Source organism: Sparus aurata, unplaced genomic scaffold (genome assembly GCF_900880675.1).
Source record: "Sparus aurata unplaced genomic scaffold, fSpaAur1.1, whole genome shotgun sequence".
NCBI lineage: Eukaryota > Metazoa > Chordata > Actinopteri > Spariformes > Sparidae > Sparus > Sparus aurata.
This window is the reverse complement of record NW_022045111.1, coordinates 13,777-27,505: the sequence shown is the minus strand read 5'-3', so window position 1 is coordinate 27,505 and position 13,729 is coordinate 13,777. Positions and strand designations below refer to the sequence as shown.

At 40.0% G+C, this 13,729-nt stretch overlaps 1 protein-coding gene across 1 annotated transcript; it reads right to left on the bottom strand.

Annotated features, from left to right (window-relative positions):
• Positions 1-3,348: 3,348 nt before the first annotated feature.
• Positions 3,349-9,493, bottom strand: LOC115577703 (uncharacterized). The gene is made up of 9 exons (XM_030410609.1): positions 9,436-9,493; positions 8,762-8,958; positions 7,353-7,478; positions 7,183-7,248; positions 6,972-7,060; positions 5,383-5,488; positions 3,860-3,965; positions 3,647-3,702; positions 3,349-3,447 (listed from the first exon to the last, which is right to left on the bottom strand). Exons 1-9 carry the CDS (start codon positions 9,491-9,493, stop codon positions 3,349-3,351), a joined length of 903 nt encoding a protein of 300 aa, XP_030266469.1.
• Between the last annotated feature and the right edge of the window lie 4,236 nt (positions 9,494-13,729).

The window sequence follows — 13,729 nt, the reverse complement described above, 5'->3', positions numbered from 1 at the left end:
AATGCATTCATTGTGTCATGATATTTTTTTTAAAAACGAAATATCGAATTAACACCAAAGTGTACATTTTAATACGTTTAATTATAATTAAAGTTATTGTTATTTCGTTTATATTTATCAATATTCAACGCACATAGTAAACCATAATTTTCGTATATTTACACACGATTTTAATAGGGAAAACATAACAAGAAAATTAACTATTAAAAGTAACTTATTTGATTATGAAACATTTCATTTTAACACTAAATAACATATCATATAATAATAATAATAATAATGATCGAAAAAGCTGTAAACAAAGTGATCTAAAACAAAGACAAACAAAGAGTCGTTGTGATCACTGGTCACAGTCTGCAGATTACCTCCGCTCTCGTACAGTTACCACACGGGCTTGTGGCATTTCAAGTGTCCGTCGTTTGGTTCCGTTTGCAGCTCTTTTGGACCTGCACTGCCTCGGTGTCTGTGTCAGCGAAGATGGCCAGTGTTGGTCTTCTATAACATCCTCGACCTGGCTGAGATCAATGCCCGCATCTTATCTAAGGAGCACCAGCAGCAGGTGAGGCCGGAGGAAAGTCCTGCAGCAGCTGCAGAGGAGCTGAGGGCAGAATACATGGAGGGGAAAGCGGCCGTGGCAGTCGGCACAAGGTGGGCAGCAGCGGAAGCAACCACCGCAGCAGCAGCAGACACAGAACCGGAGGCAGTGCCGGTCCCAAACAGCTGCCAACGGAACCAAACGTCGGACACGTGTGTGGTAACTGTGAGAGCGGAGGTAATCTGTGACCAGTGATCGCAACGGCTCTTTTTTTGTTTTACATCAGTTCGTTTTCAGCTTTTTCGATTATTATTATTATTTTATCATATATTATTAAGTGTTAAAATAAAATATTTCACAATCAAATAAGTTACTTTTAATAGTTAATTCTCTTGTTCTGAGTTTTCTCTGTTAAAATCTTGTGTAAATATGCAATAATTACGGTTTACTATGTGCGATGATATGAATATTGATGAATGTATAATTAAACTTATTAAAATGTTGTTGTTTTTTTAAATATCTTGACACAATGAATGCATTCATCACTCAGTTGGGTATTTACATGAGAGAATACAGGATTTAAATCCAGCGGTCCAAATGACCGCTTACGGCCGTATGTTGAATTCCGGCTCCTCTGAAGTCCAACTGACACTTTGGTCCAATCAGAAACACATCATTTGACCGGATCTAACTCTAGGGTTGTGGAAAGCGCATTGTTATACCCTAACCAAGATATCGATCATTAAGATTAATTGGATCAAATCTGACTGAAATGAACCCGCCACAGTGGTAAACTGATTCAGTTCACCCCCCAGCACACAAACTCACCCGCATTTGGCGGTGGCGGGCTATAGCCCCGGATGCCAAGGTCTAACGACGCGCCTGCTTACAGCCATCGCTCCGAGCCGCGTGTACATCGTTAGGAGGTATCTGGACTGCAACACATTCGGAGCCCTTAATTCAACTCAGTTTAAATTTAACCTGTTCCTCCTTGCGTGACTTAAGGAATGTAGACAATAGGGGGCGCACAGCTCCATGGGACCTTGGAGGCAGCATTCAGCTGTGTGTGGGTCAGAGGTAAGCAGGAGACAGGGCCACTCGTAAAACGGAGCCTGACTCCTATGTCAGATGGAGAAAGATATCTAAACGTGTACATCTCCAGAAAGGGATAGAATGATCATTTAGGTAATTTTGGAGTACAAGACCCAAGGAGGGACAGTAACAGATTTAGCCTTTTATGGGAGATGAGCAGACCACCTCGTTTTCATTTTGATTGGATAGATGGACCCTAAACCCACCACAGTGACCAATTAGGAGTAGGCAGGTACCTCCCAAGGGACTTTAAGAAGGCTCTTACGAGTAGAGACAGGGGGTGGCACTTGGTAAACCTCCTAAGAGCAAAGGCTGAGGTTTTGATGGAGCAGAGGGCAAAGCATTTTGGCATTGTTTTGTCCACAGATTTGATAGTATCAGAAATGTTGATGTAGAAACAAGATTTCTGTCACAAGTTAGGACCTGCAATCACTTTTTGGCAGGTGAAATACTTTATATATGTTTATATGTAACAGAGTTTGAAATAACCTGTTGTGAATTTCTACAAAATAGACATGCTCGTCTTATAAACATGTATTTTATAGTTTCGGAGCCACCTGGTGGGTTAATAGCCAACTACACAGTCAGATTCCTAATTATGTGCCGTGCAGTACGTGCCTCTGTAGAGGAAAATACTCCTGAGCTGGAGGTGGGTACATGTGCGCGATGCGGCAATCAATGTTTCTGTGTTTAATGTTCTAATGGTTTTTGAAACCACGAGTAGCATATTTTTTTCACTGTAAGGATTACTAGCATGTATACTGAAAGTAACAGATGTTTCTGTGCCAAAATAGTAACTTTGTCAACGAGTAGTTTGTATGTGGCAATAACGCTAATTAGCTAGCCATGTACTTGCTAGCTTGCAACATTTCGTTGATATTACCCCGGATAGTAATTTTTCTACTTTTCATTACACAGATCTGAATGTTTGCAGTTGCATAACATTGTGGATAACGACTGCGTGTTGCTGATTTTTGTACCAGGTAGGCTTTGTTAAATGTGATTTTTATATTATCTTGATGTTAGGTTTCTGTACTAGGTAGACTTTGTCAACAAAAACTTGCTGCATTATTTAGAGCAACAGAAAAAAAAGACAATTCTGTTAATTGTCTATGGACAAAATGTGTATTTAAAATGTTTTTGAGGTCTTTATTGTAAATATGAAAGCCAAAAGCTCTCATTGTTTAGGTGCTCACTCAGTAAGAGTCAGATGACAGTCGTACATATTATTACCACTATACGATCACACGTTTGGTTATACTGAAGAGTATGGAAAAAGACTGTAATAATACTGAATTGTATGAGTCTTTTGTAGAGTAGAGGAAAATACTCCCGAGCTGGAGATCTGAATGTTTGCAGTTGCATAACATTGTGGATAACGACTGTGTGGTGCTGATTTTTGTACCAGTAAAAGGGAACCAGACTGAGAGCAAATCCTGTGTGGCCGTGCTGTCCTTCCTGCACCACGCAAAGACACAACCCGTTCCATATATGATATATCAAAATGACCCTTTTTCCCTCTTTGTGGTTATATTTGACAGATTAAAGCCCAGTATCTAAGTTTTACATGTTGAATTACCTTCTCCCTGTATATACTAGCTTACTGCCGGCTTGCATCATGTATCCACTTTGTTACACTCATGCCTGAAACCTTGAATATTTCCATAACAAAAACAGCCTCAGAACAAAGCAGTATTCAAATATTTTAATTATATATTTGATTACTGGCATGCAAGGCAGTGAAAGGTTCTCATCCTCTCCGTGTCTGGCTGCTTGGCACAGCTTCTGTGGTACCACCGCGGGCATAGGTCGCAGCCAATCTGAATGGACAAAAGAAGAACCAAAATATTACGGTGAAATAGTTGAACAATAGTAATTGTTTCAAATTATTCTGTTTGCAAAGCAGGTCATCGTCTGTTTCAAGTCTTGTTTTGTGTGGATATGTACTGTGGAATATAACAAATAATGTTCAGTTGCCTTTGGATGTTTAAGTTGAACATGTAAAACATCAGCAGTTACCCAGTGAGTGTCACCATCCTGCATCCCACACAGATGACAGAGCTCAGTCAAATCATCTGCAAAAACAAGTAGATGATAAGTAACTCTTTATATCATAAGCAAGGTTTGTGCGACTTGATAACACTATCATGATAATGTGTTAATTTGATCATTTTGACAAAAACACCTGTCCAACCAGTCTAAAATGATATGTATAACATTTTTAAGAGACACCTGTATTTTCTAGGAGACGAACTGCTATCTCCTCTCGAATCACATTAATCCCGGGAGGTGATGCATCAAATTCCACTTGACAATCCCTCAAAATGCAGGCAGCAAACTGTGAATAAAAGGTTCATGGATGATTTATAATGGGGAGGAACAGTTATCTTATGAAAAGTGCCTGACACATATTGGACCACCCATTGCAGAAAATAAACTAACATTTAGTCTTTATTGGTGTGATTTAAACTATTCAAAGTAACCCAAGGCATGTAAAAGGAGAACGCCTGGGCATTCTTATTAACGTCTATATGTTTCTTTCTTTCTCAATGTATATTTCGTCATAATGACAATATTCTAATTCACTCTTAGCTTTACCTGAGGATGGACAAGAACAATGTGTCACGGTTCTGTGTCTGGTTGTGCCTTATGTTCATCTTCTGTGTTTTTTCCCTTCCACCTTGTGGATGTTTGTCTCCCTCTGTCTGCCAGCGTTATATCTCCTCTGTGCTTCCCCCCTCGTTATCTCACCTACCCTCTTCTCTCCTCTCTCTCCTCACCTGCTCCTTATCCCCTCATCAGTGTCGGTGCATTTAAGTCTTTGTTCTCTACTCACTCCTTGTCAGTTGGTTGTGTGTGATTCCCCATGACCTCCTGTGTCTTTCTGATGGTATGTGTTTGGATTTTGATTTCTTACTTTGTTCTTTTGGATTTGGACTTTGTTGAATTGTTGTTTTTTTTTGTCCCCACACTTTTTAGCATTGTTGTTTTGTTACTTTGTTGTTGTTTTCTTTAGTTTTTTTTGTCTTTTTACTCATTTTTCTATTTTTTATGAACATTTTATTTATACAGGTAAAACCTCATTGAGACCCAGGATCTGTTCCAGGTAGGCAGCAGCAAAACACAAAGTTACAGACTAACTGAACATACAGGAGACACAACACAGAACAAACATGACAGTAGTATAGTGCAAAGTGCAAAGAAGAATAGGACTGGTTATGTACATGTGCAGACCCCCACACACTGACAACGCTTTCTTGCCAAGTTCAGTACGGACCGACGGGACCGCAAACGTGTTTTAAGTTTGTTCTGTCTTTTTTGTATCACCCAGCTTTGGCGTTATTAAAGCTTGCTTTTTGTTCACTCTTATCTTGCCTCCTGTATGTCTGCATTTGCGTCCACCCCTTTTTTGTTTTCTCTAGTCGTAACACAATGGACTCGTTCTGTGTAAAGGCTCAATCGCCTTTTTGTTTTAATATCATTGTGTCCATGATTGTGTGTAACATCAAACATTTAAAAGTTCAGACTTGCTTTTAACCCAGTTTGATCAATGTTGGAGTTAAATGTGGTTGACGTTGGCATATTTCATGTTGCAGGTTTCAGATCAAGTCAAAATGTTTCTAGATGGTCTCTTTAATCTTAAAAGCCAGTTTGGGGGTTTAACATGTTCAATTTGTTTGTCTTGCTGCTGGAGATTCAAAATGTCTTTCAGTCAAATCCTCACATTGTGCCTTTAATCATGCTGTGATACAGACCTTCAGTACAAAGACCCCACATGCAGTCTCATCCTGTTCAATGGGGTGAGGCAGTGTCTCACACGCCCATCGACCTGGATTTAGCCCCTTGTGTCTGATGAACGACCTAAAAGACATAAAGATGCTCCAATTAAAACTATAAACATAAATTACATGGAACATGCAAACGTAACAAGTTGCTTCCAATATTCATCAAAAGTCCACTTTATAATACAGCACTTGATCAATGGAAATTCATAGTTTTTTTTTTTTTTTTTTTTTTGGTACCACTCATATGCACATGTTACTTGTGGTACATACAAGAGTGGAATACTACAAGTGGGGGAAGAAAACATGACGATGGAGAGGAGGGGATTAACATTAAAAACTGTAAATACTGAATACATTTATGGTTCAATGGGAAACCTTTAATGTTTATAATGTAGTTTACAATTGCGATATGAAACCAAATCTGTTGGATACAGTGAAGTAACACTTTGGGACTTTAGATCTATCCATTTTTCGAATTTAGCCGAAAGAGTCGATGACGTGGGTACTCATCAGGTCAGCAGTGGATAATCGGGAGGACCGGGACAATTCCCGGTGGGACGGTCTCACTTTTGGGCCGCAAGGGCCGGTGGTCAATTGTTCAGTTGTATTTATTTTGGGCCGGCGGTCAGTCATGGCACTGAGTCGGTATTACGCGTGTGCTGTCACCGCTGTCCCTGGGCCGTGTTTGTTTTCTGTGCAGACGCAGTGACATGTCCGTGCACACCGCACTCTGTCAGTGCTGTTTGTAGCCTGGCTCCAGCCCCAGACTTGCAGGGGTGTTTACAATGGGGAAAATAAAAAGAGCAAAGGTGGCACAGAAAAAGCAAGAATTAAAAAAGAAAAGCACTGGAGACAAATGCAGCCAAATCTGCAGCTTTTTCGATAAAATGAGCTTACGGTCTGAAATGACCAATGAAGATGATGAACAAACTGCAACTTTACACCGTTCATGTTAATTCATCGGCCTATCAAGTCAATGAGTTGCATGGCGTTGTAACATATAGCCCTCCTAGCCTGCCGTTACTTTATGATGTGACATAAAGTAACGGCAGGCTGTGATGTGATATGATGTGACGGCACATAACTGGAAACTGCAGCACCAAGCATCAGCCATGAGCCCAGCACAGGTCCAGAGTGGGCAGGTAGGATTGCTCATTGAGTGAATATTATGAGAATGAATATCATGAGGAGTATGAAGTAGACCTGCTCTATATGATAAATGCCCTGAGATAATTGTTGATGATAGAGGATTCAGCACTACATGATACTATGATTCAGATCACTTTTAAAATGGGATTTAGTGTCAGGGGCTGAGGTGAGGAAGGGATCGCTGCTGTCATGGAAGCAACAGGTTAACAAGCTTTCTATGCCCAAATGATAGTAGTGGCCCGATACGCCATAATTATTTGATGGGTTCTGCTAAATATCAATATGACTAACGTAACTTTCCCCGTACATTACCCTGAAGGTGCCCAGTATTTATAGTTATAGTTTTATTTATACTTTCCTCTAAAGCTCAGACTGTTTTCATTTGAAAATATGCTGATAGACTCATTTACCTCGTCACGTCCTTACAGTGCTGCATCTTCTCCTCATGTTCCCCCAGTGGATCCAAGAACAGGGTCCTCCTCTCTCCAGGCTTCATCACCTACATATTTTAGAGGTGAAATTAACATCATGCTGCACTAGCAGCTGTGTAGTTTTCCAGCAGCACTGTGCAGACTGCATGTGCTGCTTAGAAGATGACCATCAAGTTGAAGAAACTATTACCACGAGCATCCAGTGATGGCCTTCGTTGTAGACCCCCACAATGTACTTGAAATGCTCCGGGTCGATCTGTATAATGATGATAATAATAATAATAATGATGAAACAAAAACAAAATAATATGTTGTGGATTACTTATTAGGACAACTAAATGAGATAATGTTGTTAAATACCTTTGTTTTAGTTGGCCTTTTGTGTTGCCACACAGTCCTCATCCTCCCCGAGTCCAGTCCATAGGCCTTCTCTGGACCCTCCTTATTAAACGCTGTTACCAGGAGGGCCAAGTATGCGTTCATTACCTGTCATTAAAACACCAGGTTAAAACACACTTGGTAATGTCAAAAATCAAGGTAAGATTTCATTGAAAACAGTCAGTAGGAAAACCATTTTTAAAAATGTAGGAAATTGACACCTCACCTCATCTGTAAGTGGTCTCTTTGGTGCTGTCGAAAAAATGTCTTTAAAAAAGATTTTAATGGGCCCAATCCTCGCTCCGAGGACACACCTTCTCTTTCCCTCCCATGCATCTTTCACAGCTATAAAAGGAGTGTAAAAATTAGATTTTTACCAGTACTGTGCAAAATCTTTCAATATTATAATCAATTCTTTTTACAAATTATGAAACATACTCTTGATGATCTGAGAGCCCACTGTAGGCGAGTCCCAGCGACCTGTGGATGGTCCAGCACAGGAGGTGGTGGAGGTGGCGGAAGGCCCAGAGGAGATGGTGGAGGTGGAAGTCCCAGAGGAGGAGGAGGTGGTGGGGGTGGAAGGCCCAGAGGTGGAGGTGGCAGGTGGCCCAGAGGAGATGGTGGAGGTGGAAGTCCCAGAGGAGGAGGTGGAGGTGGTGGGTGGCCCAGAGGAGGAGGTGGTGGGGGTGGAAGGCCCAGAGGTGGAGGTGGTGGGTGGCCCAGTAGAGGAGACGGTGGAGGTGGAAGTCCCAGAGGAGGAGGTGGAGGTGGGGGTGGAAGGCCCAGAGGAGGAGGTGGAGGTGGTGGGTGGCTCGGAGGTGGAGGTGGAGGTGGCGAGTGGCTCGGAGGTGGAGGTGGAGGCCCTACATGCCACACACTGTCTCACCTGTCAGGAAAAAAATTAATTAATAGTAACATCATTTTAACCGGCTGTGTCATTCTGAATGCTGTAAAACAGATGTTCTTTTGATATTTTCAGTGAAATTAGTTCAACATGGTCAAGTTTCCATCTTTGCATCATGTAGCAGCTAAACAGAAACACTTCTGATTGTATTTTTTGCACCCGGACACACAAAGGAACTTCCAGTTGGTAGGAGTTGAAAATAAATTCCTTTACTGGTCTTTCACCTTCTGGAGCTACAGAGATATCCAGGTGGTGCAGCAGCACAGCGTGGCTACATAGTGCAGCCTCAACAACATACAGGCTCACCTGAGTCTCTCACTCTGGATCTCTGCTGCACAAAGCGCCTGAGTGAGCATCACTCGCCACATATTTACCTACCAAACATGACTGTTGCTACTGCACCCGAACCACACATTGTATTATCAGAAGAACGGCAATATCTTTGTGAGACCAGCAGTGTGTATGGAAAGTGTAGCAGCATACTGACCCACAAATTGATGTCCTTAGACATTCCGGGCCAGTAAAACCTGAGAGACATTGCCTCTCTAGTGGCTTTCTGGCCGCGGTGCCCACTGCTCAAGTGAGCCTCCTCAAAGGCCTCTTTTGCCGTGTTGTCCCCACAGAGGACCTTCACTCGCATTGAGCGAGTTGTACCTGGGTACTTTGTGTAGTACAACAAGTCACCTGTAATAAGTGAAAGGAATACGTGAGTTGTTAAAAGCTCAGAATCAGTTGCACTGTGCCATGATCAACAGGATACAATTTGTACATGTATTCATTTATCAACTTTATTCTAATACAAATTGTATAACACGCTTTGAAATGTTAGATTAATCACAGCACTTAAAGACAGCTGAGCTTGCAATGATCGTTGTTAATGAGTTTATCTCGAGTTAATGACTTCGTTTAGAGAAAGCAAAAGTTTGTTTCCTCATGTTGGGTCTCTGCTGATCCTCGATGTCGTCATGATGTGTGACGCCACGCGGTCTGGTCCACTGCAGCATAATGTTTGGGATTCTATCTTTGTGAATAAGGAATGTTCTTTGCTCTTATTTCACCGTTGTTGTACATCGATGTGTGCTGGCTTAATGAAAGTATAGTTTAAGTCTTTAGTCAAATAAAACAGAGTATTTAATACCAGCATACATCTATTAAGCTCACCTCGCACATCAAAGCTCTTACACTTGCGACCGAAGTTCGACCGCTGAGTTGCCGACATATCGGCAGGATAAATGCCGTTTTTGATTAAATTCAATATATTCTCATACAGAATGGCTTCCATGTTCTTATTTGTTTTTTCACCGTGCGCGCGCACAATCGGATGCAGTTAAGATATAGACCATGCAGCATGACGTAGCATGACGTTGGTGATGTTGAAAAAAATAAAGTAGTTGTATGTGTGTCAGTATCAGTGATTCTTGAGGCTGGGACGAAACATGTCCGTGACATAAATGACAGTTTTTAGCTTAAAATGTGCATGATGTATTTTAAAAAGCCCAACTTAAATAATAAACAGGACATGGGTAGCACCACAAAGTGTGTTCTCATGTTGTCTAACACTTTGTTTTTATTCCAAATGATATGATATGATATGATATGTGACCAGTGACTACAAAAACCCATGTCCGGAAGCAGGTCTCATCAAAATGCTTTAAAGAGTCCAAAAACTTCTATAAAATTGAACTTTATCAATATTATGTGTAAATCAAGTCGAATTTATTTCAGAAACATTACAAAAATAATTATTTTGAAATGTTTTCAATGTACTACTCTGGTCAATTGAAAATGTGTCCCTTTTCGTTGACACATCAGACTTTTTAAATTGGGGGAAAATCAGGAATGATGTAGGGCAGCTATAACTTAAAGGACCCCTTTCCTTCCTCTTTGGTCTTCCTGGTGACAGGAGAACATTTTAACTCCGGTAAGTTTTTAATGATACTGTGTATTTGATATCTATTTACTAATATGCACGCATGTCACAACCATAGCATATCATGTCCAATGTGCATGTGTATTTTTAATGCTTAAAAATGTCACTGTAAAATCTGAGTGTAGCCCTGTCTAAGTGTAAATAAGTTAAATAGATAAATGATAAATACGTTCTTTCTACAAAGAAGTTTATTCTATTATAATTCTTATACCAGGAACTATTATTTGAAATGCATACGAGTTCAGTTTAAAAAATATAAAAGCGAATAAGTCAAAACAGTATTTAAAATGTGTTTATGATATTATAAGCTCAGGCAACTGGTGTTTTATCTGTCACTCATCTCTGTGTAGCCTCGTCGTCTGCAACATTGTCATGAGCTGTCGTTCAGTCGGGAGAACAAGGGGGAGGGACTTAGAAGAAGCAGGTTAGTTCCAGGTAGAGACACGAGCAAGAAGGAGCAGCGGAGGAAGAAAAAAACGAGTATTAAATGCAACACTCGAGTACTGTCCTCCTATCGGGATAAATGCAGAGTTTGTCAGCGGTATAGGGAAATACAGCGGTTTCAGAGGGTACATGTTTATTTGTGTTGTGGTAATCACGGACCGTGTTAGCGCTAATGTTACAATGTGATGCTACTCAACAAAGTGGTCAGAAGGGCCGTCTCCGTCTGGGACTGTCTTCTGGACTCCTTTGAGGAGGTGATGAGAGGAGGATGTTAGCCAAGCTGACATCAGTCATGGACAACCCCTCTCAGGCATACATGAGAGTGTTGGGGCTTTAAGCGGCTCCTTCAGCAACAGACTGCTTCACCCACGGTGTAAAAAGGAACGCTGCCGCAGGTCGTTCATTCCAACAGCTGTCAGACTGTTCAACACCAATAACTCTTCATGTAGCACCATAAGCACCTTCTTATCTGGCACTGCTGAGACTTCTACCTCCACCATCTGTGCAATTATCCTGTGCAATAATACTACTTTATTTGTTTGTACATATACATTTTCCTATTGTTTATGTTCATACACTGAGTCTGTTTTTTTCTAAACACTAAACGCTATTCATTTATGCACCCAACCTCAACAAAGCAATGCTCTGACATTTGATTTAAGTGTATATAATGCACAGTTTTGCCTCCTGTATACATAATGCACACAACGTGTTGTCCTTTCAAGATTTTATTTGTTCTCTCTTATTCAAATCTTTTTTTAGTATCTTTAAGTATTCCAAGTCCCGCACTTATTGTATGTCTGTATGTCTGTCTACCTGCTATTGTGACAAGTAAATTTCCCCGATGTGGGATTAAAAAAAATAAAATAAAGTCTAAATTATACCTGGCGGGTCGAGCGCAGGCATCGGCAGCAGACGGTACCCTGACCAAGAAGCAACCTCACTCCAAGTGGGATGGTTAGTATGTAAAATAACTATTGTAGCCTAGTTATCTTTGTAGGGATTTTTAATACCCAAAAGCTTGCAGCTAATTATTTATTATTTATTTATTTTTTTGGATAAGTCTCGATTATTTTGCAGCATCTGTTTCTACTTTGGTTTTACCTTCATATTCTCAGAGCAAATTAAAAACCCAGGAAACATGCATTTGACAACATATTATTTAGATAACACGACTGGATTTTTAACATGTCAACTGAAGTAATTAATACCAATTATTACAGTTTTATGCAGTGTTTTATTCAATTGATATTATTACTATTTACTCACTTAATATCCTACAGGTGAATTATTACTGATATCGTTGCTGTCAGACAGAAAACTCTTATTTGCAAATTTAACTTATTTTTTCAGAACCGATTTTACTGGCCACCCTTCACGTCATACACATTATTAACCAATGAATGTATTAAAGAGCCTGTCTCCAGCCGGCCTCTTGTCTGATGACACATGGGGCAGCACAACCACACTTGTTGTCATTCGAGATCTGTTGCATTTTTAACAACTATCAACTTTAATGAATCACTTTTTGGTTGCACACTACTGGATGAGTATGTCTAAAAATGCAAAGCCATTTCAGTTTAATTTGCTTGCAGGTTTGTAGGCTTTTTTTTTTTTTTGAATAACTCAAAATGATCACTGTATTTCCAGCTACAAAAGGGCAAATCTCTCTCCTCCCTCCATTGTTGTTTGTGTCGCTGCATGAGTGAGTTCTCCTCACGCCGAAAACGTGACTTTTCGCACACAAAAATATATTTTCTTACTGAGGAAAATGACAAAAATAAAAGTAACACACAGTGACTAGAATAAGTAACTTTAATCTGATTACCGGTTGGATATATATATCTATATATCTATATATATATATATATATATATATCTATATATATCTATATAAATATCTATATCTATATCTATATATATCTATATATATCTATATCTATATCTATATATATATCTATATATATCTATATCTATATCTATATATATATCTATATATATCTATATCTATGCAGCATCATGTCCTCCTTCATCCTCCCTCCTTCTCTTCCTCCTCCTCCCTGGCTGGCTCTCCTCCTCCTCATCGTCTGATCTAAATCTGTTAATCTTGGTACATTTATGAGGTAAAAATAGTATATAACATCTCCACAGTCACAATAAGATAGACGATATAAGTCAACCTCTGAACGGCTAACGTTTGAAAGTGGAGGCTTTTAAGGCTTTTTGGGATATGTGAGACATCGAAGGGTAGTAGTGGTGCACACTCCAAAACAGGTAAAAGCAGGGCGCATTTGTGGGGTGCATTTGGAGAACATATATATATATATATATATATATATATCTATATATATATATAGATATATATATATATAGATATATATATATTAGATATGATATCTCTCTCATATCTATATAATCTATATCTATATCTCTCCTGCTATCTCTCTCTTCTCTAGCTCTTTGCTCTCGCTATCTCTCGCTCTATCTCCTTCTTCTCCTCTTTCTCTTCTCTTGTCTCTCTATCTCTCTCTCTCTCTCTCGCTCTCTCTCTCTCTCTCTCTCTCTCTCTCTCTCTCTCTCTCTCTCTCTCTCTCTCTCGCTCTCTCTCTCTCTCGCTCTCTCTCTCTCTCTCTCTCTCTCCCTCTCGCTCTCTCTCTCTCTCTCTCTCTCCTCTCTCTCTCTCTCTCTCTCTCTCTCTGTCTCGCTCTCTCTGTCCCCGTCCCCTGTTTTGTTAATGTCCAAATGTTCGCCCTTCTCTAACCATTCCATCCCTTGTCTTCCCTGAAAAGTAGCACTTGATGCCGTTTGGTGTTATAAATTGGTCTTAAATTGTTAATACTAAATAGAAAAAGTGTAACAATAGAACAACATTTGATTTCATAAATGATGTAAAATGAACAATTATAAACAAGTAATTCAAAAAGAACTCATAAATGAAGTAAATAACAACAGAATGAATGTAAGGATTGTCCTCTGGAGCAGAGAAGAGCCTCTCCATCCTCTCTGCAGCATCATGTCCTCCTTCATCCTCCCTCCTTCTCTTCCTCCTCCTCCCTGGCTGGCTCTCCTCCTCCTCATCGT